This window comes from Staurois parvus, unplaced genomic scaffold, assembly GCF_062004578.1.
Source record: "Staurois parvus isolate SC_StPar_1 unplaced genomic scaffold, SC_StPar_1.0 ptg000282l, whole genome shotgun sequence".
In the NCBI taxonomy this organism is placed as follows: domain Eukaryota; kingdom Metazoa; phylum Chordata; class Amphibia; order Anura; family Ranidae; genus Staurois; species Staurois parvus.
The window spans coordinates 2,647,238-2,673,127 of record NW_028318078.1 but is presented as its reverse complement, the minus strand read 5'-3'; the positions used below and the strand labels follow the sequence as shown (position 1 = coordinate 2,673,127).

At 39.7% G+C, this 25,890-nt stretch overlaps 1 protein-coding gene across 8 annotated transcripts in view; it reads right to left on the bottom strand.

Moving 5' to 3' along the window:
• The window catches only part of CACNA1D (calcium voltage-gated channel subunit alpha1 D), a 537,089-nt gene that overhangs the window by 90,740 nt on the left and 420,459 nt on the right, over positions 1-25,890 (bottom strand). For 7 of the 8 annotated variants that reach the window (XM_089681863.1, XM_089681858.1, XM_089681857.1 and 4 more), the window contains exons 30-31: positions 21,122-21,205; positions 5,172-5,204 (exon numbers count right to left, since the gene is read on the bottom strand). In XM_089681863.1, coding sequence (XP_089537989.1) covers positions 5,172-5,204; positions 21,122-21,205 — 117 coding nt within the window. Of the gene's footprint in view, positions 1-5,171; positions 5,205-21,121; positions 21,206-23,090; positions 23,175-25,890 lie in introns of all 8 variants that reach the window. The other variant, XM_089681862.1, reaches the window with a different exon arrangement.

The following is a 25,890-nucleotide window of genomic DNA, read 5'->3' as shown; positions in this document are numbered from 1 at the left end:
AACAAAAACTTCTTTAATAAAAATATTGAAATAGAAAAAGATATGCCATATCAAAACATAAAGGGCAATAACAAAAAGAGACTAAAATTAGGGTGTTCAATCATTTTTTTCCATGAAGTTAGAAAACCAGTTCTCAGAATGATCTGATCAGCTTTGTACTTTGACGGATTCTCTTATTCCTTTATGCTTCTGCAGATAGTGAAAACATCCATTATGCCCATTCTGAATAACCTCTGATCTGGGCTTCTTGCAAGGAAGGAGCCCCAATCACAGCAGTATCCACAGAATGCTGACTCCATGCACTCTGAGGGCACTCTGAGCAAACCTATACTCAATGATAACTAAATGTCTTGCTGGGTCATGTGATCTTTGGTGAAGGAGATGATCGGAGAAAATATGGGTGGCTCAATGACTATCACTTGACCAACTGCCTAATTTCTTCATTATAGGGGCCATCCCATTATGGAACCAGGGCAGCATTTTCTCCATAACAGGTAGGCATTTTAGCCTTCTATTAATGAGTATTAATCTAGCCAAGCAATATTGTAAACACATTGGAATTTGAAAGTGGTCAGTCAAAGCGGAATTCCACTCACACTGTCAAAAATAAAAGTCACAGCTACAAAACTGTAGCTGCTGACTTTTACAAAACAGCCACTTACCTGTCCCTCGGTGTGTCCCCGGCAGCCCATTTCACCAGCCATCCTGTATTCCAGGAGGCTGGCATCTTCAGTGTGGGCACTCGGCTATGACAGCTTGCGGCTTCACAGCCGGGTACCCACTGCGCTTCATGAATGGTCCTGTAGTCTTCTAGGACCTGTCACGTGTCCCAAAAGACTACAGGGAGGGAGGGAGAACACCTTCCACTTCCGATCGCCTAGGCAATTGGACCGGAAGCGGGAGCGGGTACCTGTCAAATTTGGGTACCCGCTCCCTCCCGCCCCCCAAAGGTGCCAATCCTTAATGGGGAATGGGGGAGCAGTCTTTAAAGCGGAACGTCCCCTTTTGGATGGCGCTCAGCTTTAAGTCTGCATTTTAACTTGTACCTACAGGTAAGCCTATAATAAGGGTTACCTGTAGGTACAGTGAATATTTAGTAAACTTGCAGTGTTTGGGAGATATTGACATGGGATGCAGCGGGTGACGTCACCAGCGCATGCGCTCTGAAGAGACAGCATACTCATGTCATCCCTTCAGAGCTCCGTGCTGCGGCCGTGACACTCGTGTGCATCATGGCAGCTTGGCTATTTATACGCCCACAAGCCTGGATGTAAGACCGGGTAAAGATGGCAGCAGTGACAGCGCACTGCTAGAGGGCTTCATTGTAAGATAACTATGCCAAAATAGGCTAGTATGGGGTGCACTTAACTTGCAAGTGGACTTTTTTTTTATCTGTTTATGAACTTTACTACTGCTTTAAAGGGCATGGCAACCTAGCAATGGCTTACAGAGTAAATACTCACCTGTTTTCACACATCACTCCCTAGTTGTCCAGATGAACAAGTAACCACTTTGTTATTAACAGAAATAGTACTGAATGTCCCTCGCCAGTTAGGGATCACTTATCTGGTCAGCAAGGGAGTTATACTTAGAAATATCTACGTAATCAAAAATAGAACCATAAGCTTTGGAAACATAAAGTGACAGTCCAAAAAAAATGTAACAGATAATAAACATCCAATCCAGTATATGTTGCGTTATCATCCAGCCATAATCAACACCGTGCTTGGCTTGTGGCCCCACTCCCTGCTCACCTTGATCATTGAACTATAAATTATAATAGGCCAAAAACACGCAATATAAGGAAAATGTGTCTCCAAATTTCTGATCCGTTCCTTCCACGTATTAAGCTTCTTTATACTCCTGATCCGTGCAAAATATAACAAAAACATACCATAGTGCAACACCATTTTGTATAACCAAAAATTGAACGTGTTACAGTATCCACTCACATTAGCCAAATTATATGTGACTCCGAATTATGGTGAACATATATGCATTACTCCACCATTCCGACTATATTGTGGTGTTTCCCATCACCGGGTAGGTGCACCATGCACTCACCTTCGTCCCTGACCTAACGGATAGGTCATACATGCTTAGCCATGAAACCAGATTCTGCTTATTCACTGCCCACCCTTAGTAGCTACTTCATTAGTTCTGGCCCTTTAAGGGAACATGCTCTAAGATATCCAATGGAATTAAAGTGTATATGATCAAAGGGAATAGATCATAGTGCTACCCCATAAAATATGAACACTTTATTCAAGTACAAAATGCACTTACAAAAGTAATGAACCAACAGTTACCCTGAAGAAGTCACATGACTTGTGACGCAACATGCCGGGTGCAGCCTAGTGATGTCACTTCCGGTCATGCTCAAACTGGCATGAGTGATGTGAGGAACCATTTTGATTGACAGCCATGATATGCTGTTGCTTCTTTACTTTTGTGATGCATATATGTTCTCCATAATTCAGAGTCACATGTGATTTGTCTAATGTGAGTGGATATTGTAACATGTTTAATTTTGGTTATACAAAACGGTGTTGCACTATGGTATTTTTTTGCTATATTTTGCACGGGTCTGGAGTATAAAGAAGCTTAATACATGGAAGGAACACGTCACGGATCAGAAATTTTGGAGACATATTTTCCTTATAAAGCGTGTTTTTGGCCTTTTTTTACAGGTCAATGGTCAAGGTGAGCAGGGAGTGGGGTCACAAGTCAAGCAAGGTATTGATTATGGCTGGATGATAACGCAACATATATTGGAATGAATGTTTATCATCTGTTAAATTTTTTTGGGACTGTCACTTTATGCTTCCAAAGCTTATGGTTCTATTTATGATGAGATTTTTTTCATTTATTTCTTTTCAGTGTGAGTACACCAGAGTAGTGAGTGCAGCAATATTCTTCCCTGATATTATTACTATAGTTGGAACATAGCAGCGCATAGGTCTTTACCATTTGCATACTTATAAATATGTATTTACTCTGCTCTGCAAAGCAATCCTGTTGATGGCAAATTGCCACTAGCAGATTGCTAGTGTGCTATAGCCGTAAAGCAGTGCTAAACCCAAAACCAAACGTTCTGTATTGCAGCTTATGAATCATTAGATGTGGCAGCTGTATTAGTATTTTTTTTAGGTATTTTTCCCTCTGTTTTCACCTGGTAATCTGCCAGAAACACATCTTCCTGAGCGCACCGGAAGCACATTTGTACAGGGGCATTGTCAGTTTGGGGGGAGGGGAGTTTTAGATGTACTAACAGATTTAAACACACTAACAAATTGAAGCTGAACTCCATCTAACACTTAATAAGCAGTTACAGCAAACAGTTTTTTTCCTTTTGGTAGAAAGGCTTTAACCGCCTAGGCAGTGTGAAATGGTTTGTCTCATCCCTGTAACTGCAAGAGCGCTGGTTCTGTTAAAAAACAATAGACTTACTGGCTGGATCCCCAGATGAAATAGAAGAAAGAAAGACCAAAAATGAAAATGAATGCAGCTATCATAGCTAAGAATTGGTAAGTTGCAACATAGTAATACATGTTTGCTTTTGGGTTTAATTCCACTCTAACATTTAAGTATAAGTCCTCTTTGAGAAAGTACAGCTCTACAGTATCTACAAGCATGAAGGAATAAAATAGATAAACTCTATTTACAAAGTTAGGCTTTAGGAACAGGTGTCTTCTCCACACTGTCTGATGCCTGGGAAATCTCTTCTGCCTAAAGCACATGGACAGGTTTGGAGGAACCTTGGTTCACCACCTGTATATAAGTAATTTAGGGCATGATCTAGCAAACAGACTTATACACTGGAACTATGCTAAACAAAATGTATTCCAGTGCTGGACTGCACTGTGTGTATGGACGAAACTCCTTCCTTTAGTTGAAGCTTTTGCTGAAGGAGAAAACATGCTGGATGGCAAATTGGGGTGATTTACTAAAACTGGAGAGTGCTAAATCTGGTGCAGCTCTGCATGGTAGCCAATCATCTTCTATCTTCAGCTTGTTCAATTATGCTTTGACAATAAAACCTGGAAGCTGATTGGTTTCTATGCACAGCTGCCCCAGATTTTGCACTCTCCAGTTTTAGTAAATGAACCCTCTTTCATCAACTTGACACAAGAAGCCTGTTTTCATTCCCTTACTTATTCTATCAAATTTGTCCGAAATGTCCAGTTAAAATGCCTTTTCATAAACTCTCCCCTTCCCGTAACATTATATTCTAATCTATGATAACAAATGCGAACAACCTGCTGAACTGGGCAAATTTTCATCCATGTGTGGCCAGCATTAGACCATAAAATGTCAGACAAAGCTAGATAAGTTGAATAACTAGGTATCTAGAGATAATATTTAGAGAAATTGGCATATTATGAAGATATTTTAGATCTTTATATAAACATTTTTAGTATTATTCCTTCTATATTATAAGCACTGGCACAGTGTCATTGATTGATGTGAGGTCACAGCGCATTTTGATGCCCATGAGCATTCCAACTCACTCTTAAGAGAACTGGAATGCTTGCCCAACGCACCAAGACTTTTGCTTGCCCATAGGGCCTACTTGAAGGGTGTTATGGTTGAACACTCCAGCACGATTTGATAGGCCATTCTCTGTGCTAGCTGTGTCTGTTCTTGCATTCTTATGGTAGAGTACTGTAATTATGATTCTGTGTATGGGCTTTGAAACCTGCAGATTCAATCCCTCTCTGAAAATTAAACTGGCAGTTAATTCACGACTGTGTTGTTACTGGAACATTATGTTGGTTCCACAAGAAAAGCTTCAAAAATATTAAATCGATGTTAAGAATTTTACACCAAGGGTCTCTTCACCAATCCCAATGGAAGCACTGATCATGTTGCAATGCCTTGTTGTCGTTCCTAAATAAACAAATATCGTGCATGCCACATCTGACCAACTCATGCCACATGCAACATTTCCATGTATGTAATTCTGCAAACTTCAGATTGTTTTATAGAACAAATGTCAATGTATAGTAATGCAAGTTTACATTCAAAGGGAGCTCAGAGAAAAGTGGGCAAAATGCATATGACCAAAAGAAAATATAGACATTACATAACAGGAGGAAAACCTGCAGATTGTACAGATGGAAGAGAACTTTAGATAAAAATGTTGCATCCTTGCGGGATCCTAATCTTACCGTGGGTGGCCCAGTTGGGTCAATTTCTGGTGGCTTTGGAAAAATTAAAAGGATTGTAAGTTGAAGGCAAGTCATAACGTTTAATTTATGATATGGATTCCTATTTCTTGTGCTGTAACCAGCAAGATCTAATGAAATATGAACATGAAGTATATGACTGGGTAATTCAGATATCTTTAGTGTAGACAGTTTTGTACTTTTCTTATCTATTTATCTCTTTTGGATCCTCTTGATAGTTAAGGATAAATATTTAACTCATGAATCATGCAAACTTATTGAGACCATTCTTGTAGTTCCTATAATTTTTAGTGGTTTGACTTCTTAAACCAATAATCAATCAAAAGCCTAGACTAGAATGACTTTTTCAGCTTAAAGTGAATCTACCATGAGAGGAGAACGTGGGGCTGCACTTGCTGACCCTTTGCTGAAAATTCTAAATGCTTGACTATATCTGACTTCAATATTTTAATTCACAGATCCCGAGTTTGCATACTGTAAATAATTGTCAGAAAGGTATTAAAATCCCCTATGCCTACATTTTATAGTACTGAAGAAATACTACCATACATTAGAAAGACAGCCAAGGAACTAGCACTCTCAAAAGAAGGGCTCTGCAATGGCAGCCTCCATTATTCTCTCGTGAAAGGTTAACTTTAATAATATGTAATGCTGTCCACTATGATATCACTTGAGACAAAGCTAACAAGAGTGCTCCCAAATTACAGAAACAATATAATAACAAATGTTTTTGGCTAGTAATACTGTATATGTCTTGGTGTGGCTCCATTGGTTTAGCAATCTTCACCATACATTGTGATAGTTTTCTCATTTCTGCATTGTTCAAATTATACACATTACATTTCCTAAAGGGCATATTTTTCCATCAATGTATGTTAATGACAGCTTTAGACATTAAAAGAAAACCATGTTTAAAAAAAAAAGAAAAAAGAAGAAGGAAACAGGACACACATTGAAATACAGTCAATTCTGAAATGTTATGATTCTAGTGGGACGTCATGTTCACTTAAACAAATATGAAATAGAACTCCATCTATGTAGAGGATCTGCTAACAGAAGTAGCAGTGAACTGCACAAGGCAGATTGGTACATTACAAAAGCATAAAGCTAATTAAAGGAAGAGACAGTAAATGCTTAATGTATGTGGCGCCAGAAAAGAGGTCATGAACGCAGCAAAAAAGGCCAAGCTCATATGTAATGTAATGTTCCGGTATGAAATGCACAGTTTTATACGTGACTTACTGTATATGTTTGTTGTTACTTTCTGCCATACTTAAAATTTACCTGTGTCCAGAATATGGATATTAACAATTAAATATCTCCAGGGATGGTTCACACCAGCAGCAGCTAGTGTGCACTATAGCGTACACAGTTCTGATGCGCTGATTACAGCTAATCAAACTGGTTACTTTGTTTCGTTTTTTTCAACATTATCAGAATGTAATAAAATTATATTCTATTGATGTTTATTTGCTGCAGAACATTGCAATGCGGTGTAGTTCGTTGTGACACACTGAAACAAAGACTGCACGGTCAACTTTAATTAGCGTACACCACCGCAATGCAGTGGTGTGAACTAAACAAATGGGACAAAAGACAATTTCCTTGTCCATGCAGTGGGACTGGCTGGACAAGGCTATCTAGTACAGTCCAGTGTACCCAGTGTGAATGGGCCCAATATTCCCTCGCTGACCTAAGTAGTTGAAAGCACATCAAAAAAATGCATCTGAAATCACAACTCCTCTCTCCTTATTTTCTCTGGCCATCCTGATGTAGTCAAGCAGCAGGTCTTTGTAAATACCGGTACTTAAAAACTGGCAAACCCAAATCTACAGTCTCTGTTTTGACTTTGGGGATGAATTTCTCCGCAGTGTCTGCAACTACAGTGGTCTGGTAGGGCTTGTTTGAAAGGATAAGTTCACCTTTGGGAACATGTTACATGTTGCACCCGTTTTTAGGGTAGACCATATAACATGTTTCCAATGCTGCAGCCGCACCTGCGCAAGCGGCCCCCCTCCCTCTGACAGATAATACAGGGAGAAGTTTCCCTGTACTATGTCAGATTTGAAAACAACACAGCCGTGCGGGGTTCCGCCCATACGGCCGCATCATTCATTCACAGGTTTCCGTGACTGAATGAACTGCAAGTCCCGACAGCCTTAGCAGCTGTGGGCTTGTAGTTTTCCTTGTAGAACCTTCACAGCGCTATAGAGTGCCTGTCAGATTCCTGTCAGAATATCTGCTTGGCTGTAAATCCCTGTATGGGAAGCAGATATTCTGACAGGTCTGCAGGAGACCTGCATGGTATCAACGATCGCTGGTTCAATGCTTTCCAGGCTCCTTCGGACAAAAATTTATATATTTTTTACCTGCAAAAAAATGCACATTTATTATTTTATTTCCAAAAGGTGAACTTATCCTTTAAAACTCTTTTGCTGCTTGTTAGGAACATGTAAATATTTTAAAGAGAAATAGTTACCTAGCCCATTCAAGGCAAAATGACAGTGCTTGTGTATGGGGCACATGTTAGCTCATTGCTCCTTCCTCTATCGCACACAACATTAAAAACCCCAGTGTTGTCTGGTTTTAGACAATGGAGGAGTGGTAATCTCTCTCCCAATGTGTTCGGGCCTAGCAACTGGCTGCTGGACCCAAGCACTGCCAAGAGGAGGTCACATGCTTCTCCATACCTGGAAGGGCCAAGTATTTTTGTCAGCATGGGGGGGGGGCAAGGTGTAAATTTTCCCATGTCTGAAAGTAACCCAAACATCAGCCAAATGTTATTTTGATTGATAGTTGAGGGAAGATTAAAGCCTTTGTCAGGTTCTTATTTCCATTTTTGTCCCTATTGGGGATATTTTCTCAATAGAAGACACAGTTTGGGTGACACTACAATACTTCAGTGGCCTCTAATCTCACCTCCTGCCACCAGTGGTTACAGAGTCACACAGTGAAATCCAAACCTCTCTGGAAGGGAAGCACCGGACAAAGCCCAGGCACTAAGATGATCCATCTAGGGAAAGCCTGTGTCTAACACTGCTGACATACAGAATCATGCCATTCCACAACAGTGTCTCAGATCCCGAGGTGTGCAATCCCCAGGCCTTAATCAACAGTCCTCTGTCTGTGATAATTTGACTTTGAGATAATTAAACTGTCAGGTATGACAGCCTTCCTAGAGCTCAGTTTTTACTGCATGCATTCAAGGACACTGCTGATTTTGACTTGTTAAGCAAAAATTATAACAGAAAGAATGCAAACACCCAAAGCTGCTCAACCCATGAGGTCAGTGAAAGCCCACACAATCTAACCAGATTATTCCTACTATTCTTTCGGATTATGCAATAAACTATGAAGACCTGATTTGCTACCATGGAAAACAAACATACAGTCAGGTCCATAAATATTGGGACATCGACACAATTCTAACATTTTTGGCTCTATACACCACCACAATGGATTTGAAATGAAACGATCAAGATGTGCTTTAACTGCAGACTGTCAGCTTTAATCTGAGGGTATTTAGATCCAAATCAGGTGAACAGTGTAGGAATTACAACAGTTTGCATATGTGCCTCCCACTTGATAAGGGACCAAAAGTAATGGGACAATTGGCTTCTCCATGGCCAGGTGTGTGTTATTCCCTCATTATCCCAATTACAATGAGCAGAATAAAGGTCCAGAGTTAATTTCAAGTGTGCTATTTGCATTTGGAATCTGTTGCTGTCAACTCTCAAGATGAGATCCAAAGAGCTGTCACTATCAGTGAAGCAAGCCATCATTAGGCTGAAAAAACAAAACAAACCCATCAGAGAGATAGCAAAAACATTAGGTGTGGCCAAAACAACTGTTTGGAACATTCTTAAAAAGAAGGAACGCACCGTTGAGCTCAGCAACACCAAAAGACCCAGACGACCACGGAAAACAACTGTGGTGGATGACCGAAGAATTCTTTCCCTGGTGAAGAAAACACCCTTCACAACAGTTGGCCAGATCAAGAACACTCTCCAGGAGGTAGGTGTATGTGTGTCAATGTCAACAATCAAGAGAAGACTTCACCAGAGTGAATACAGAGGGTTCACCACAAGATGTAAACCATTGGTGAGCCTCAAAAACAGGAGGGCCAGATTGGAGTTTGCCAAACGACATCTAAAAAAGCCTTCACAGTTCTGGAACAACATCCTATAGACAGATAAGACCAAGATCAACTTGTACCAGAGTGATGGGAAGAGAAGAGTATGGAGAAGGAAAGGAACTGCTCATGATCCTAAGCAGACCACCTCATCAGTGAAGCATGGTGGTGGTAGTGTTATGGCGTGGGCATGTATGGCTGCCAATGGAACTGGTTCTCTTATATTTATTGATGATGTGACTGCTGACAAAAGCAGCAGGATGAATTCTGAAGTGTTTCGGGAATATTATCTGCTCATATTCAGCCAAATGCTTCAGAACTCATTGGACGCAGCTTCACAGTGCAGATGGACAATGACCCAAAGCATACTGCAAAAGCAACCAAAGAGTTTTTAAACCTCCCTGGCGGTATGATTATTTCAGATTTTTGGTGCTGAAAGCGGTACCATTTTTTTGCATGGAAATATGTATTTTTTTAATTGTAGGCCTGTAATTTTTAGGAAAAACTCACTGAAATCTGTCCGAACAAGAGTCTAGTAAACATCCCGGGTATGATAAAATTTGAAACACAAAATCATAAATTATAATTTAATAAATAATCATAAAAATAATATAATAATAATAAAAAATTTAATTCAATAATATAATCAAACCAAAAACACTGAAATTTGAAATATAGCGCCAAGTTCGTACCTTGCTGAGCTTAGTCGCAAAATCGTTTTCAGTGTCTGATGACGAATTTCCCCCACGAATCATTATCACTCAATTCTGCAAGTGGTTCTGATTTACTATCGCTGTTCTCTAGCTGGTCTAAACCGCTTTTGACCTAAAGGGACACTTTTTGGATGCCATGGACGTTTCTCAGTTTTCAGGCAGAAAGAACAGACAAAATGCAGGCAGGGTGCCGGACAAAGCACTCGGGACAAAATGTATGTGAAATTGGTTGAGACAGCAATGTTTTACTATGTAAAATGTTAAAAAAAAAAAATTTCATTTTTTAAAATTTTTAAATTCGGCGGCGGCGCCCGTACGTCCCGACGTCACAGGGACAGGACACAGAAGCCGGATGCCGGCATCGGCCGGAGGAGATGGCCGGGGACGCTGCAGGGGACACATCGCGGGAGCGCAGGGTAAGGTAAGTGAAGAACAAATGCCGGAGCAGTGCCGCATGGTATTCCCGAGTGTAGCTCGGGGTTACCGCTTGTGGTACTGAAATGTTACCCCGAGCTACACTCGGGAATACGCTAAGGAGGTTAAGGGAAAGAAGTGGAATGTTCTGCAATGGCCAAGTCAATCACCTGACCTGAACCCGATTGAGCTTGCATTTCACTTGCTGAAGACAAAACTGAAGGGAAAATGCCCCAAGAACAAGCAGGAACTGAAGGCAGTTGCAGTAGAGGCCTGGCAGAGCATCACCAGGGATGAAACCCAGCGTCTGGTGATGTCTATGCGTTCCAGACTTCAGGCTGAAATTGACTGAAAAGGATTTGCAACCAAGTATTAAAAAGTGAAAGTTTTGATTTATGATTATTATTCTGTCCCATTACTTTTGGTCCCTTAACAAGTGGGAGGCACATATGCAAACTGTTGTAATTCCTACACCGTTCACCTGATTTGGATATAAATACCCGCAAATTAAAGCTGACAGTCTGCAGTTAAAGCACATCTTGTTCGTTTCATTTCAAATCCATTGTGGTGGTGTATAGAGCCAAAAACGTTAGAATTGTGTCCATGTCCCAATATTTATGGACCTGACTGTATATACTGACGTGGGCATGCATAAGAAGACTGGACTGTCTGACATTCAAAAACAGGTGGCAGTGATGGTCAGAGAGAAAGCTGCAAGACTGCACAGACATACCGCCACACTGTCCCAGACCATCCCAAGAACCTCCAGCCTGGGGTCCCACAGACCCAGACTGGAGTCCCAGAACCCGGTCAGGGTAGACAGTGTAGTGGATGGAATATCGTGTGTTTCTACTCTGCAACACAAGTTCCACCCACCACTGCTCAGATTTAGTGTTACATCAATTTGTGAATACATCAAAGAACTGCACGATTGCTAGGACCACCTGACATCCTAGAAACCAACCAAATGCTTGTTCCGCCTTCAGCATTAAGAGGATGAGGACAGAACTTCCTCCTCCATACCTGCTGTCAGTGCCCCTCTCATGTAAAGGGTGGAGACTCTGGGGATCCTGATGTTAAGGGATGGGGGTGACTCTGATGTAAGGGAGGGTTGGATTTAGGGACCCTGATGTAAGTGGTGGGGTAGCTCTGGGGATACTGATGTAAGAGAGGGGGGCAGGCTCTGGGGTAAGGGGGTTGACACTGGAGACTCTGATGTAAGAGAGGGGGGCAGGCTCTGGGGTAAGGGGGTTGACACTGGAGACTCTGATGTAAGAGAGGGGGGCAGGCTCTGGGGTCCCTGAGGTAAGGAAGGTAGCTCTGGGGATCCTGATGTAAGGGAGGTGACTCTGTGGGCCCTGATGTAAGAGGGATGACTCTGGGGATTCTGATTTAAAGGAGGTAGCTCTAGGGACCCTGATGTAAAGGGGAGACTGACTCTGGAGACCCTGGTGTAAGGAAGGGTGGCTTTGGGGACACTGATGTAAGGAGAATGGCTCTCAACATTATATTGTACATTACATAGCCCTGATCAAAGTGTTCATTGTCCCAACAGTTGCTGGATTTAATGAAGTTCTTAAGGTAGGCTCAGAAAGATTAAAGTGATCACTTTTTGTATGCAAAAAAACACATAGTAAGTAGGAATATTTGGTGGGTACAAGGGATGTGGTATGTGTGCAATGGATACAGTACCAAAGCTCAAATCTCTTTAATCAACCTCCTTTAAGCTCCTCCCACTCACTCCCTCTATAGTTGTGATAGGCAGACAGCTGGCAGAGATACCGCCTGCTTGTCTCAATAATGTATGCAGAGCCGAGGGAAGCTTTCTCTACGCTCCTTCTCCACTCATTATCGTCCACAACAGGAGGAGTCCAAGAGGAGGGACCTCTCCTTGGATGGAGCCAGGCTGACCTGAGATCTGTATCGCAGTTGGAAGATTTACACTGGGGGGAGAGTTGAGGGGAAAGGGGGGGGCTGTGCTAGAAGGGGGAAGAGAATTTAGGTTAAAAGTGCTTATAGGGAGGGGGATTTGTGCTGGGAGGGGGAATATGGGAGGAGAAGAGCATTTTTACTAGCAGCAAGATTGGTGGGGGGGGGGGGTAATTTGTGCTAGAAGTGGTGGGAGGATTTGTCCTGGGAGATTTGGGAAAGGGGGGTTTGTGCTAGAAGGGAGGAAATAATTTTTGCTGAGAGGAAGAATTTGGGAAGGGGGGAATTTGTGCTGGGATGGAAGATTGAGGGGGTGGAGGATTTGTGCTGGGGTGAGGGGAACTGGGAGGAAAGGAAGAGGATTTGTTTCAAGGTGGGGGGGGCTGTTGTGCTGGGACAGGGGATTTGTGGGCTGGAAGAGCATGTGTACTGGAGGGGTGGTATTTGAAGTGGGAGATGGTATTGGGGGGGGATCTTTGCTCAAAGGGTAAGATGGAGGAGAATATTGCTTGCGGGGGGGGGGGGACAGCTTGTACTTGTCTGCCCACTACACTGTGCATTATACAACCCTGACTCATTTTGTTTTGTATTCTCAACCCCTACTATGTATTACACACTCCTGACCCTCCTCTCTGTGTGTTATGTACTCCTAAACCCAACACTGACTGCAGCATTACTCCGAAACCCTGCACTGTGTGCATTGCACAGCTTACACACCGGCATTTTCTCCAGCACTATATACACTATATTGTACATGATATACTCCTCATCAAAGTGTTCATTGTCTGAACAGTTGCTGGTTGCTAAGACGTTCCTGGCCCTTTTCATTAAGTTTTTCTTTAAGGTAGATTCAAATAAAGTGTTATCTGTCTGTCTCTTTTGAGTTTGCACAAAATCATATAGAAGAGTCTCTTTTTCTTTTTACTGATTACACTAAGGTTTAGATGTGTCTGTTAGACTCTTGCTTGTGGCACAGCAATCAATGCATATTTTATAGGTATAAGGAAGCCTGTTTTATTTGACCACGCCCCTTAAGCCCCCCTGCTGTTAACAGTTTGGCCACACCCATAATTTAACATCACTCACCAATTGCTGCGGCACGCAGGTCACTTATCCTAAAGTGTCCCTCATTCTCAAGTGCTAAACTGGAAGGTATGCACAGATGGTGAGTTGAGTGGCCATATCCCTTGGTGGAGAATAGTGAATTGTGAAGTGAAGCAAAAAGAAAGAGCGCCAACCTTGCACATTACCTCAGTAAACTATGAATTTATTTAATAAAAAGTATATATGCTCACAAACAAAGAAGTATAACAAGCATAAACAGATCCTCAAAGGAAAATGAAGTGTAGAGCCAGTGTGAATCACATCATGAGGGTAGACTCTCAAAGTGAGGCTGACGCGTTTTGAAGGTGGACCCTTCTTCATCAGAGCTAGATGCTTGTTATACTTCCTTGTTTGTGAGTATATATACTTTTTATTTAATAAATCCATAGTTTACTGAGTTAAAGTGCAAGGTCGGTGCGCTCTTTTGCTTCACTTCACAGTTTTGTCCGGGCTTCCCCAGCCTTGTTTTAGTGCTGCGCAACCTTCCATGCATTTGTGGAACTGTTTCAAGGAATCCTTCCACCTTTCCACCCTTGTTTTGAGTCCTAGAGCGCAGGAGGTTTTGTTTCTGTTTCAATTAGAGAATAGTGAAGGTCATAAAAAATGCATACATGTGGCAATTCACAACTATGTTCGGTATATCTTATAATGAGCAGATAACTGTTGTTTTGAAAGTCAAGAACTTTGCACAGAAACAGCAAGTCTTAAAACTAACCTCCACAATGGCTTTGAAAGACCAGGATGAGTCATACTTGCAAATATGAACTCCACGGTTCATCTTTAAAGACAAACTCCTCTAGCATTTTAACAGACAAATGTACCCTGAGCCTAATAAATGTAATTTTTAGAACTAGTTTCAGATGAAAAAAAAAGATAGGGGTACCTAGATATCTCCCACCTCCCCTGTCTTTTTTCCCCTACTTCCTCTCCTATACCCTCTCCCTATATTATCCCAATGCTACCAATATCACAATTTACTTGGCAAAGATGTACAGTGCAGTCTAGTTTCTGACCTGACTTTTCTCCTACAATGAAGCCAGGTTGCCTCCCTGGCCCCAGTCTGTGATTGGACAGTGAAGGAGCAGCAGGGGACATGAGAAAATCTTTCCTACTATCAACAGAAGTACGTGCACCTGATTGGCTACTAGTGCTTCCCCAGAGGGTCTCCTGTACCGGGGAATACATGCAGCTAAATATCAAGATAAAATCAGATACTTAGTTGAATTTAAACATATATTTAATTTTTTTTAGTAAATACATAACTGCATTAACCTGGTGCTTAATATTCCTGCCCAGAGTACACTTCATGCCTAGCCCTGTCAATTTCAAAGCCTGCATGCTTCTGTATATTGGTCTACATATTAAAACATTGCCTTGCAATAAATATTTGTAACAGGTACCCTTTTAAAAAAAAAAAGATTTACAGAGAGAAAACTAATTAGTAATCTGAATTAGTGGAGGGTGTGAAAGCAGTTAATGAGCCATGAAAGTGAGGCAGTCAATGCTTTGTGGGGTTAGCTATATTCTTCACTCATGTTACATACTTGCCTGTAGAAATTTCTAGGGATAAAATAAACACAAGAGGTGGTTAGAAGGTTCTCAGAATTACGTCTATTCTACTTTTAAAGTGCATTGATTTCTTAAACTGGCCACAATTTGATTGTAAAATCACTGTACACTCACTTTTAAATTTCTAAAAACTATATAATGCAATATTCTATATTAATGAGACACTGGGGTGGATTTACTAAAACTGGAGAGTGCACAGCTGTGCATGGTAGCCAATCAGCTTCTAACTTCAACTTTTTTATTTAAGCTTTGGCAAAGCAGCTGAAAGCCGATTGGTTTCTATGCAGAGCTGCACCAGATTTTGCACTCTCCAGTTTTAATAAATCAACCCCTTTGTCATCTTCCCCATGATGGGAAAAGTGACAGCGTCTCCGCAAAGGGCTCTCTCACCCCCTTATATGTGCCTTACCAGTGCTCCCCGGCTGCTCCTTTCTCCTCCCTAGCTATTCACAATACGCAGGATTTCCAAGTATGGAGGAGCATGTGACCTCCCCTATGACAGTGCTTGTGATTTTTGGGATTAGCCCGAAAAATTTCACATGACTGGGTGAGTGACTGTTCTCCCAGGTCACCAACACCAGTTGTTTCAGTGCTGGTTGTGCAGGAGGATTGAGCAGTGGGATATTGTTGGTAAGAAGGTCAGGAAAGGCCCATTAAAAGACATTGTTACTTTTCTGTGTATGGGCAAGGTGACACTGGCTCTTTAATTAATCAATTTAGTATAATTAATAAGGCTGGCCTCGCACTGCATAGTTAATGGTAAATCTAAAGGTGATTGTATGATCACATTGTAACTGCCAACTTTGACTTTAATTGGGGATCTAAGATCATGGCTCATTAAGAACCAAAACATCAAAGAAGGTGATATCTGGTTGTCGTGAAACTTGCATTTGTTAAGTCCTATGTGACATGTGATATGTGACATGCAGTAATATTACAGGGGTCGTGACGAAGTGGGTTCCCAACAGTATGCATTGAGAATTCTATAAACCTTCCTTAGCTCTTTTCATTTCCCTTTCACTAGGATCCAGGCTGGTGATGTCATACACTCTATTTTATAAGTACAGGCATACCTTGGTTTACAAATGCCTCGGTTAACGTAATTTTCGGGTTTACGAATGAAAATCTATTGAAAATAATGCCTCGGTTTACGAATAGATTAATTGGCTTTCAATGCATTTACAAATTTATTTTTAATCATGTCCCTGTACAGTACTATGCCTTTAAAGTGCACTTTATAAAGGGTTTTGAGCAGATAAGACTTTTTTTTACTTTTTTCTGACCTCCGGAATGGATTAATTGGTTTTCGATGCATTTACAAATTAATTTTTAATCATGTCCCTGTACAGTATTTATGCCTTTAAAGTGCACTTTATAAAAAAGAGTTTTGAACAGATAAAATACTTTTTTTTTTTTACTTTTTTCTGACCTCCGGAAAGGATTAATTGGTTTTGAATGCATTCCTATGGGAAACTGCGTTTCGGTTTACAAATTTTTCGCAATACGAACAAATTAAATTTGTAAACCGAGATACGCCTGTATTTACGTATTGACTAAATGTCTCTCTTTCTCTTTTGATACTGATTATTATAGTATATTACTGCTCCACTTAGTGAGGGAAGTTTGATAGTCTATTCTATTAGAGATTTATCTAGATAGATTTTACTATTCAGGTCTTTGAGGATTTCTCATTTTAAGTTCACCCTAGATTAACATCATCAATAAGGTACTTACATTTTGTATTTTATATAACCACTGCACATTTTCACATTTATATGTATTTTATAGAACCGTTGGTAATAGATGAAGGTGTATAATTTGCATTATATGGAATTACTAAGTGCTATTCTCACTTTGACCCAGGTTCTACTAAATAGAGGAACAGCCCACAGATGATTTTGGTGCAAGATATCATCAAAATATATACATCACTCTACCTACAGTATATATCTATGTGAATTGCATTCAGAATATTATTATATTGAATTTTATGGATTTGTTGCAGTAATGTTTTTGGTTAATAGGGATTATATATACACACACACAGGGGTCAGACAAAAAAAATGGAAATACTACATGATTTGCAGGTGTGAAAGAGACAACATGTTGTGCGTTGAAAGTGGAAGTGATATAACAGTATTTTGCTTCCGCTGTGTGATGAGACACCTAGCTAACAGGTGGGAAGGCTGAGCTGCGCATGTGCAGCTCAGTTTACAGGGTCGGAGAAGACAGCGAGCAGGCAGTTAGAGGCAGATACTTTGCATGTCTCTTCTGCAATAAAAGCCTGCCTGCCTGCCTGCTCGCTGTTTGTCACAGCAGAAATTTCTGCTTTAAATGTACTTGCTTCCAGATTTTAATATCTCTTATTAATTTTAATGAACAAAAAATATTTAATTTGAATTAAAAGATTCTTCGCAGAATAAAAACCATTTTTCAAAGAGAAAGATAACATTTCAGTCGCTTACAAAAAATTAGATTTGCCAGTATCAAGTGTTATGTTTTCCCCATTCATTTTTTATGGTGCAATAGCACATGGAAGCAAGTCAAACCAGGCCTTTAGATAAAACTACTCTTTAACATTGATAGATCATTTTCCTCCTTGGTTTATGAACCGACTGTTGATCTGTTGACATCAACATGAAACCATCCACTATTGTCAGACTGAGGTGCTGCAGGGAGTGAGGGAAGGAGATCACCAGGGAAATCCAACACTTTGGATTTGGACTGCAATTCAGTAAATATCAGCACAGCAATTACTACATTTGAACCGGTCTATGAAGCCAGTGGGTTAATAACACAGTGACATCTAGTGGATAAATAACATAACACACTGCCTTGCTATGATGGAGACGGACACTTCTAAGCATATGTACAGTATATGGTACTCTCCTACCAAGCCCCCAGTTAAACAGACTCTGAACAATAAATGTGCAAAACAATAATTGGTTAAGAGCACTAATGATTTTTTTTTTCACCAGTACTTTTCATTTTAAATAGGATAAGATAAGAAGTCCAATAACTTAAAGGATAAGTTCACCTTTTGGACAAAAATAAATGCACATTTTTTGCAGGTAAAAAAGTGTGCATTTATCATTTTTGTCCAAAAGGAGCCTGGAAAGCATTTCACCAGCAATCAGTAGATCATTGATACCATGCAGGTCTCCTGCAGACCTGTCAGAATATCTGCTTGCCGTACGGGATGTACAAGCAAGCAGATATTCTAAAAGCAAGTTTCAATGAACTTCCACAGTGCTCCACAATGCCATGGTAGTTCATTGAAAACTACAAGCCAAAAGCCACTAAGGCTGTCAGGACTTGCAGTTCATTCATTCAAGGAAGTCTGTGAATGAATGACGTGGCCATGTGGGCGGAGCCCTGCACGGCCCTGTTGTTTTCAAATCTGACAGATAGTACGGGGAGAAGTTTCCCTTTACTATCTGTCAGAGGGAGGGGGGCGGCGGGCGCGGCTGCAGCTATGGGAACATGTTACATGTTCCATCCTAAAAACGGGTGGAACATGTAACATGTTCCAAAGGTGAACTTATCCTTTAAAGTGTGGATGAAAAGCATGTATAATGTAATTTACCACTTTTATTAATTTAAAAAGTACCATTAATTAATTAGGGGTCAGTACATCAGACTAAACAGAGGTAAATTCGAGGAAAAGGGGAATGTGAATGTCCCTTGCAAAGATGGACATATGGAACCTATTAAATATTACCAAAACATTCAAGAAAATGTAATATCAGTATACAGGAAAGTCTGATTAACTTGTATGTAAATTATGTTTTTTGCATTCAACACATTTTTATTAGTTTCCAAAGTAGAAGGCATTTCAATAAAAGGTATAAAGCCAAATATCTTTTTAAATCATGTTTATACAAAATGTGTGCTGCAATAATTACTTCTACACTCCTGGCTCAGTACTAAAGCATACTGTTTATAGCCCCTCACTGGCATTTCAATATGATATCCACTTTTAACCACTTCAATACCGGGCACTTTCGCCCCCTTCCTGCCCAGGCCCTTTTTGCAACGTAGACAGCTCAAGGTATTTAGTAAGAGGCATGGTGAGTTTTTTAAAGTTGTAATTTTTTTTGTCATAACTGTTTGTAAAATAAAGAAATTAAAAAAAAAATTCACAATTTTTTTTTTTACATGCTGTCACCAGTGCAGTACAGCATCGTCATATACCTGGTTTGGCGTTGATCAGGGACACTTACTAGTGACAGTATGTAGCAAAAATGATTAATAATTTTTCTTCTTTTTTATTACATTTTTTTAACACACTGTGACCAGAGCAATATAGTGTTACCAAAGTAACATTGTACTACACTGGGGAAGTAATCAGAATTTTTTTTTATACATTATGATTGCTTATACCAGTGCATTTCACTGTTATAAGCAACCATTTTTACTGAATGAAATTGATTCATTCAGTGTGCATTTTTGTGATTAGCCACAACTAATCACATGGTACAGATGGGTTGTGATTGACCCTGTCTATACCATGTAATCACTGTGACCAATTACAGCCACAAGTCATATTTAAATTCTGCCCAGAGGTCTGATGCAATTAATCTTTGGTGAGATGTATTTTAGGGATAATACAAATATATAGTGATAGTAGGGGTGCAAAGTTTATTGAGTCAAGACTGGTACTGACAAAGTGACTACAGTACATAGACCCTCACACATAGCACTCATTTTTATCAAGTTCAATGTCAAAGCAAAATCTACACAACAGTGGCAGGTGAGAAAATGAAGATTATTACATTTTCGCAGCTACCAAACAGATTTCAGGCTCATGCACACTGCAGCTAAAAAAAAAGCTGCTTCTACAGGTGTTTGAGCTTTTTTTTTTTCTCCCTGCCTCTAAACTCCCTCTAACCTATGTGTCTAGGCACACTATAGGTGTTTAGTGGCAGGGAATTTGGAGACAGAAAATAAAACCCCTCCAAAGTCGAATTCTGAAGAGTAATTTTAGAGCTCAAAAAACGCCTGAATGTAAACATCGATTTTAGCAAAAATGAGCAGGGATCAACTTTTGGGGGAAAAAAAAAACGCTTATAAAAGCAAATGTCCATAAACTCTTGTGCCATACAAGCCACCATGAGCATTTTTTATGCTGCCCTAAGGTATATTTCCATCCAAAAATGTTTTCTTAGTTTTGGATAGCATGGGGAAGGGTTAAAAAGCCTGTTGGGTTTTACTGCTTTCTGGATCTCATGTATATAGTTTTCTCATTACTTCCTTTCCTGCAGATATTATACCAGACAAGCAATAGGGGAACTCTCCAAAAGCAGCAAAGACAGAAATATAAAAAAAATAGGTCTGTATCCCAGTTGACCATTAACATACAGCATATTGCATGAGCATCAATTCACCTCAACAGAACAGTCTGGTGTGAAGGGGGCCTTACAGTCTGCCCTAAATTCAAACTTTTTCACTGGATATGTTAGGTAATGTGAGGGCTAACTGATACAAACCATTGTATACATGTCCAGTCCAGCAGGCAGTCATTATACATAAGCATTTGTAAACTCTGCAGATCTAACAGGCCAGATCTTTGCTAGCCACACAGGCGACCATTTTTCCATGATCAATTTTTTTATGTGATCTTTTAAATAGATAGATTCTTCAAAAAGATCTTTTGACTAGACACATACAGTTCCATTTTTTATGCCTTTAATGCTCTCAAACACAGGTTTTTATTTCATTGGAAGCGACGCATAAATATAAATAAATGGAAAATTCTATCAGCTGAAAAGGTTCATCTGATTTACAATTTAAATGCTTAATTGAACAAAGAAAAATAGCTTTATTTTCAATATGATCACTCAAAAGGAATCTAAATGACAGCTTGTCATAGCAATTTTTAAAAAAGTAAAAGAAAAAAAAATATGATAATTGTATCCATCATATTAATATGTGTGTGACCAGTGAAAGCAAAATATGTGTGTATCTAGCCAGGGGCTCAAAGCTCTTTGAAAATGAACAAACATAATTAAACTGGGGAACAGCATGGATATACAAGACAGAACGTTTACTTATTAGAACTATTTACTTACATTTACTTCTGTAATAGCAATATCTACGACGCTACCGACAACAATTAAGGCATCAAAAGTGTTCCAAGCGTCAGTGAAATAGTGCTGTTAGTAACAAGTAAGGACAGAACAAGACAAGAGAGAAATAAGAAGATAGAGAAATGACAGGTGGGGCTACACCTCATTTAGCTTGATAGAAAATAACCTTTAATAAATAGTAGGCTAAAGAGAACTCAAGTATAATAGTATAACCAGGTTTGGAAAGTAGTTTTTTTGGTTATTGAGATTTGTATCATTGTTCTATGTTATTAGAGGTTCAGTCCACCCAAAACCATTATCTCAGGTTTTGACATATAATAGAAAATTAGACCACTTGATAGTTTAATCTTTGAAGGTGTCTACTTGTTAAGGTCTATGAGCTTCCTGGGTCTGCACACCTGCTGTCCCATTATGTGGGGTCTCACCTCCTATTTTGTATTAGTTATTTTGGTAGAAACAGAGTAAACAAATATGGCCGGGAAATTTGGAGTATCCAAAATGAAAGACAGCCAGGGGGGTTGACAAGTAAAACCACTGAACCCTTTTGAGATGTAGTAGGCTCTTCAAAGAAATGTCAAAAAAGGAGGATGTCCACCTGATGACCTAACTAATGTCCCCCATTTTACTACACCAATCCCAAAATCAATAGTTCCAACTTGCCACAGGGATTGAGACAGTAGGGTTGATATGCTAAAGGAAAGTAGGCTGCTCACTTTGCAAACAAATTTACCCCAGAGCTTAGTGAATGAGATGAGGCTCTTCCATTATCCAATTATGTGCAAACAAAAATGCAGTTTTTTTCTTTGCATATGCTTGTGAATCCTTAGAAATGTGAAACTTTACACGGGTTCTTGGGAAAATTTCCTTGCAAAGAGAACAGGCTGTTTGCCTTTAGTAAGGCTAGGTTCACATATGTGCGGGTGGTGCCTCTGTGGATACGCACAAAAATCTGCGCATCCGCACCACCCGCACAGAAGAATGCGGACCCGCAGGCGTGTGCCATTAATTCTAATGGCACGCCGCCGACACTGGAAATCGCAACCGTACTGGAAACCGAAGTTCCCGGGTGGACTGTGTTTTCAGAAGAAGTGCAGGGACTACTTCCCTGCGTGTCCCGGGGCACAGGAGTCCATTCCAATGAATGGGCTCTCGTGTCCGCGCAAAACGCAGCCCGCAGGAATGCACATATGTGAATCAGGGCTTAATCAACCCCAGTAAGTCCTATTAGCTCTTCTATGAAACTGGGAGCTGACTCAGCCCACCAGCCTCCACCTGTCCTCCCACTACCAGATATGGGTTGATGCTATCTTTCTTTGACTTAAATGGCCATGTGCTTTTCAACCATGGAATCTCCATCTTCCTGGAACATTTTTACAATCTAAACTTTATCAGGCCCAAGAGAAAAAAATAAGTGTCCCTGTAATGCCAGCAGCAGGTGGGCAGAGTAGAGAACTCACCACTGGGTAACCTTTTAAACATAAGATGTTAAGTAGTTCATTCAAACCACCATCTATCAAAAATCTATCAAAAACTGAAATATCAGAGTATAAGGAGGGCCGACATTCTAACAAAAGAAAACAGACATCAAATCTTGATTAATCACACAGTAAATAGTTCCCACAAAAGACACTCTGAATCAGATTCTGAGGTATAGCCTCATAGCTTTGTGAGAGCACTTCATTTCTTTGCCAGGTATCATTAGTTGTGTCCTACTGAAATCCTCCAAAGATTCAAAGGATCCTCCAAAGGTTCTACTATGGGCCTCATGTATGAAAAACTATAGAAAAGGAATTAATTGAATACATTCTTAGAATGGTTCTCATATGAAAGTCCCATAGAAGATCCAAGGTAAGTAAAGTCTTATATATATCTGTGACTTGTCCAGGTGATGGGATGCAGCAGGAGACACAGAGAAGGAAGACATTCAGATAGGGACAGGATAATTACTTACATCAGCTTCACTGAGGACAACGTCTACTATGCTGCCGATAACGATGAGGGAGTCAAAGGTATTCCAGGCATCACTAAAATAACCCTGCACACAGCGATCAAGGAGGGGGCAAATGGAGGCAATTAACATTTCACAAGACAGGTACATACAGCCACACACCGTGGACAAAGCACACAAACACAAAGATAAAAACATCCATATTGTCTGTGAAGTGGTCCGCTGGTTTGTCCAGTTGAAAATGGGGAGCATGCAGAAAACTAGGACAAGCTGAAAACAGGATGATGTCCAGCGCTACTTTGGTTTTCTCCAATATAGATGTGATCGTATCTTTCCAAAAACAACTCCTATTTCTACTCATAAATACATATTTATAATTTGTAATTTTGTAAGGGAAATAATTAGAAAAAATACTGCTTTTGGCATACATCAAGTACTACCATGTTTTCAGAATGCCATAGATTCCCAAGTCTATGGGACTTGTCCTCTAAAGAGGACTTATCCTCTACACAGGACAGCATTTTAAAGCCATGCCCTAAGAGGCCATATACATGAATATGTGTCACGTTGCATTTCAGCTGCGAACACTTTCTTTCATTCACCTTTTTCATGTCCATGAAGTTGCCAAAAAGTTACAAGCATTCATGAGACTGTGAACAGCCCTTATACTGGCACAGAGCATGCTCACTCTTCCTCCAAGAAATCGGACTGGGCGCTGGTAATATTTCCCAGAATTCATTCCAGAATCCTGATTGGCTCTAAATCATCATATGCAGTTGAAGGCAATACCCCCCGTGATGGCAAATTATACAAAGGGGATGGAGAAAATAATTTTGCATTTGACATTTGTAATGAAATGTATAAGTATTTCGATTTTTTGTGGGGGTGTTGCATCATAGGTCCCCTTTAACAGTATGGCATTTTAATTTTTGTAAGCATGCATAAAACACATATGCTGTAAGCACTTATTAAAATAAAAATGCTTACATTTTATATTAATCTTGGGCTTTGAATTGCGATCACTATCTCTGTAAGAAGGGACCTAGAGTGTACTCTCTAATAATAGTTGTAGAATACTGCCACCTGCTGGTAACAAGTAGTACTGCAACAGCTATCAAGCCTTGTGTTGTAATTCTAAGGCCCTCTTGACACAGGCATTCTGTATGTCCATTTTCCATCTGTCCGTTTATGGATGAAAAAGGTCACCCATGTATTTCTATGGTCTAGAGGATGTAAATGGATGATAATCTGTTTACATCCATTAACGTCCGTATCCATTAACATCCGTTTTTTTTAACAGACGAAAACCCTATTTTTCTTCTGTTAAAAAAACCGAAATGGATGAAAAACGGATGTAAATGGACAAAAATGGACGTAAACAGACAAAAAAAAAGGATGAAAACAGACAAAAAAAGGATGTAAATGGATGAAAAATGGATGTAAAAGGACAACAATGGATGAAAACAGACAAAAAAATGGGTGAAAACAGATGCAAACTAACAAAAAAAGGATGTAAATGGATGAAAATGGATGTAAACGGATGAAAAACATGTAAAAGGACAAAAATGGATGTAAACGGACGAAAACCGGATGAAAACAGATGCAAACCAACAAAAAAAAGGATGTAAATGGATGTAAACATATGAAAATGGATGTAAACGGATGAAAAACGGATGTAAAAGGACAAAAATGGATGAAAACAGATGCAAACCATCAAAAAAAGGATGTAAACGGATGAACATGGATGTAAAGGGATGAACAACAGATGTAAAAGGACAAAAATGGATGAAAACAGACAAAAAAACGGATGAAAAAAGATGCAAACCAACAAAAAAAAGGATGTAAATGGATGAAAAAAGATGTAAACGGATGAAAAACAGATGTAAACGGACAAAATGGATGTAAACAGGCAAATAAAGGATGAAAACTGATGCAAACCGACAAAAAAGGATGTAAACAGATTATAAAAGATGTAAATGGATGAAAAACAGGTGTAAAAGGACAAAAATGGATGTAAACAGACAAAAAACGGATGAAAACAGATGTAAACCATCAAAAAAAAGGATGTAAACGGATGAACATGGATGTAAAGGGATGAAAACAGATGTAAAAGGACAAAAATGGATGTAAACAGACAAAAAACGGATGAAAACAGATGCAAACCAACAACAAAAGGATGTAAATGGATGAAACAAGATGTAAACGGATGAAAAAAGATGTAAACAGATGAAAAACGGGTGTAAAAGGACAAAAATGGATGTAAATAGACAAATAACGGATGAAAACAGATGCAAACTGACAAAAAAGATGTATATGGATTAAAACCGATGTAAACGGATAAAAACAGATGTAAACTGATGAAAACTGACGTAAACTGATGTGAACTGATCAGTTTTTTCTTGGAAAAAACATGTCAGAACTGATGAAAAAAAAACAGAAAGCCCGTGTGAAAGGGGTGTCACTTTTACTTCTTGAGCTATACACACAGCCAGAACAAAAATACATTACTGGACATGAGTTGCTAGCAAATGACTGTAGATAACTGTTCTAGCTTACAATCATTTGTTAAAATGATCACACAATCTGGATAGTTGGGGCCTTCCAAATATATTTAGCACAAACTTGGCAAATAAACAACATGTGTACTGATCTCTATATGTACTGATCTCTATATGTATATATACATTATATTTTGTTGAAAGCATTCTTAGACAATCAGCCACTTCCCAGCAATATTGGTCACATGACAATAACAATGCCACAGAAAGCACTAGCCATGACAGTTGTGGCAAGACAAGGGGAA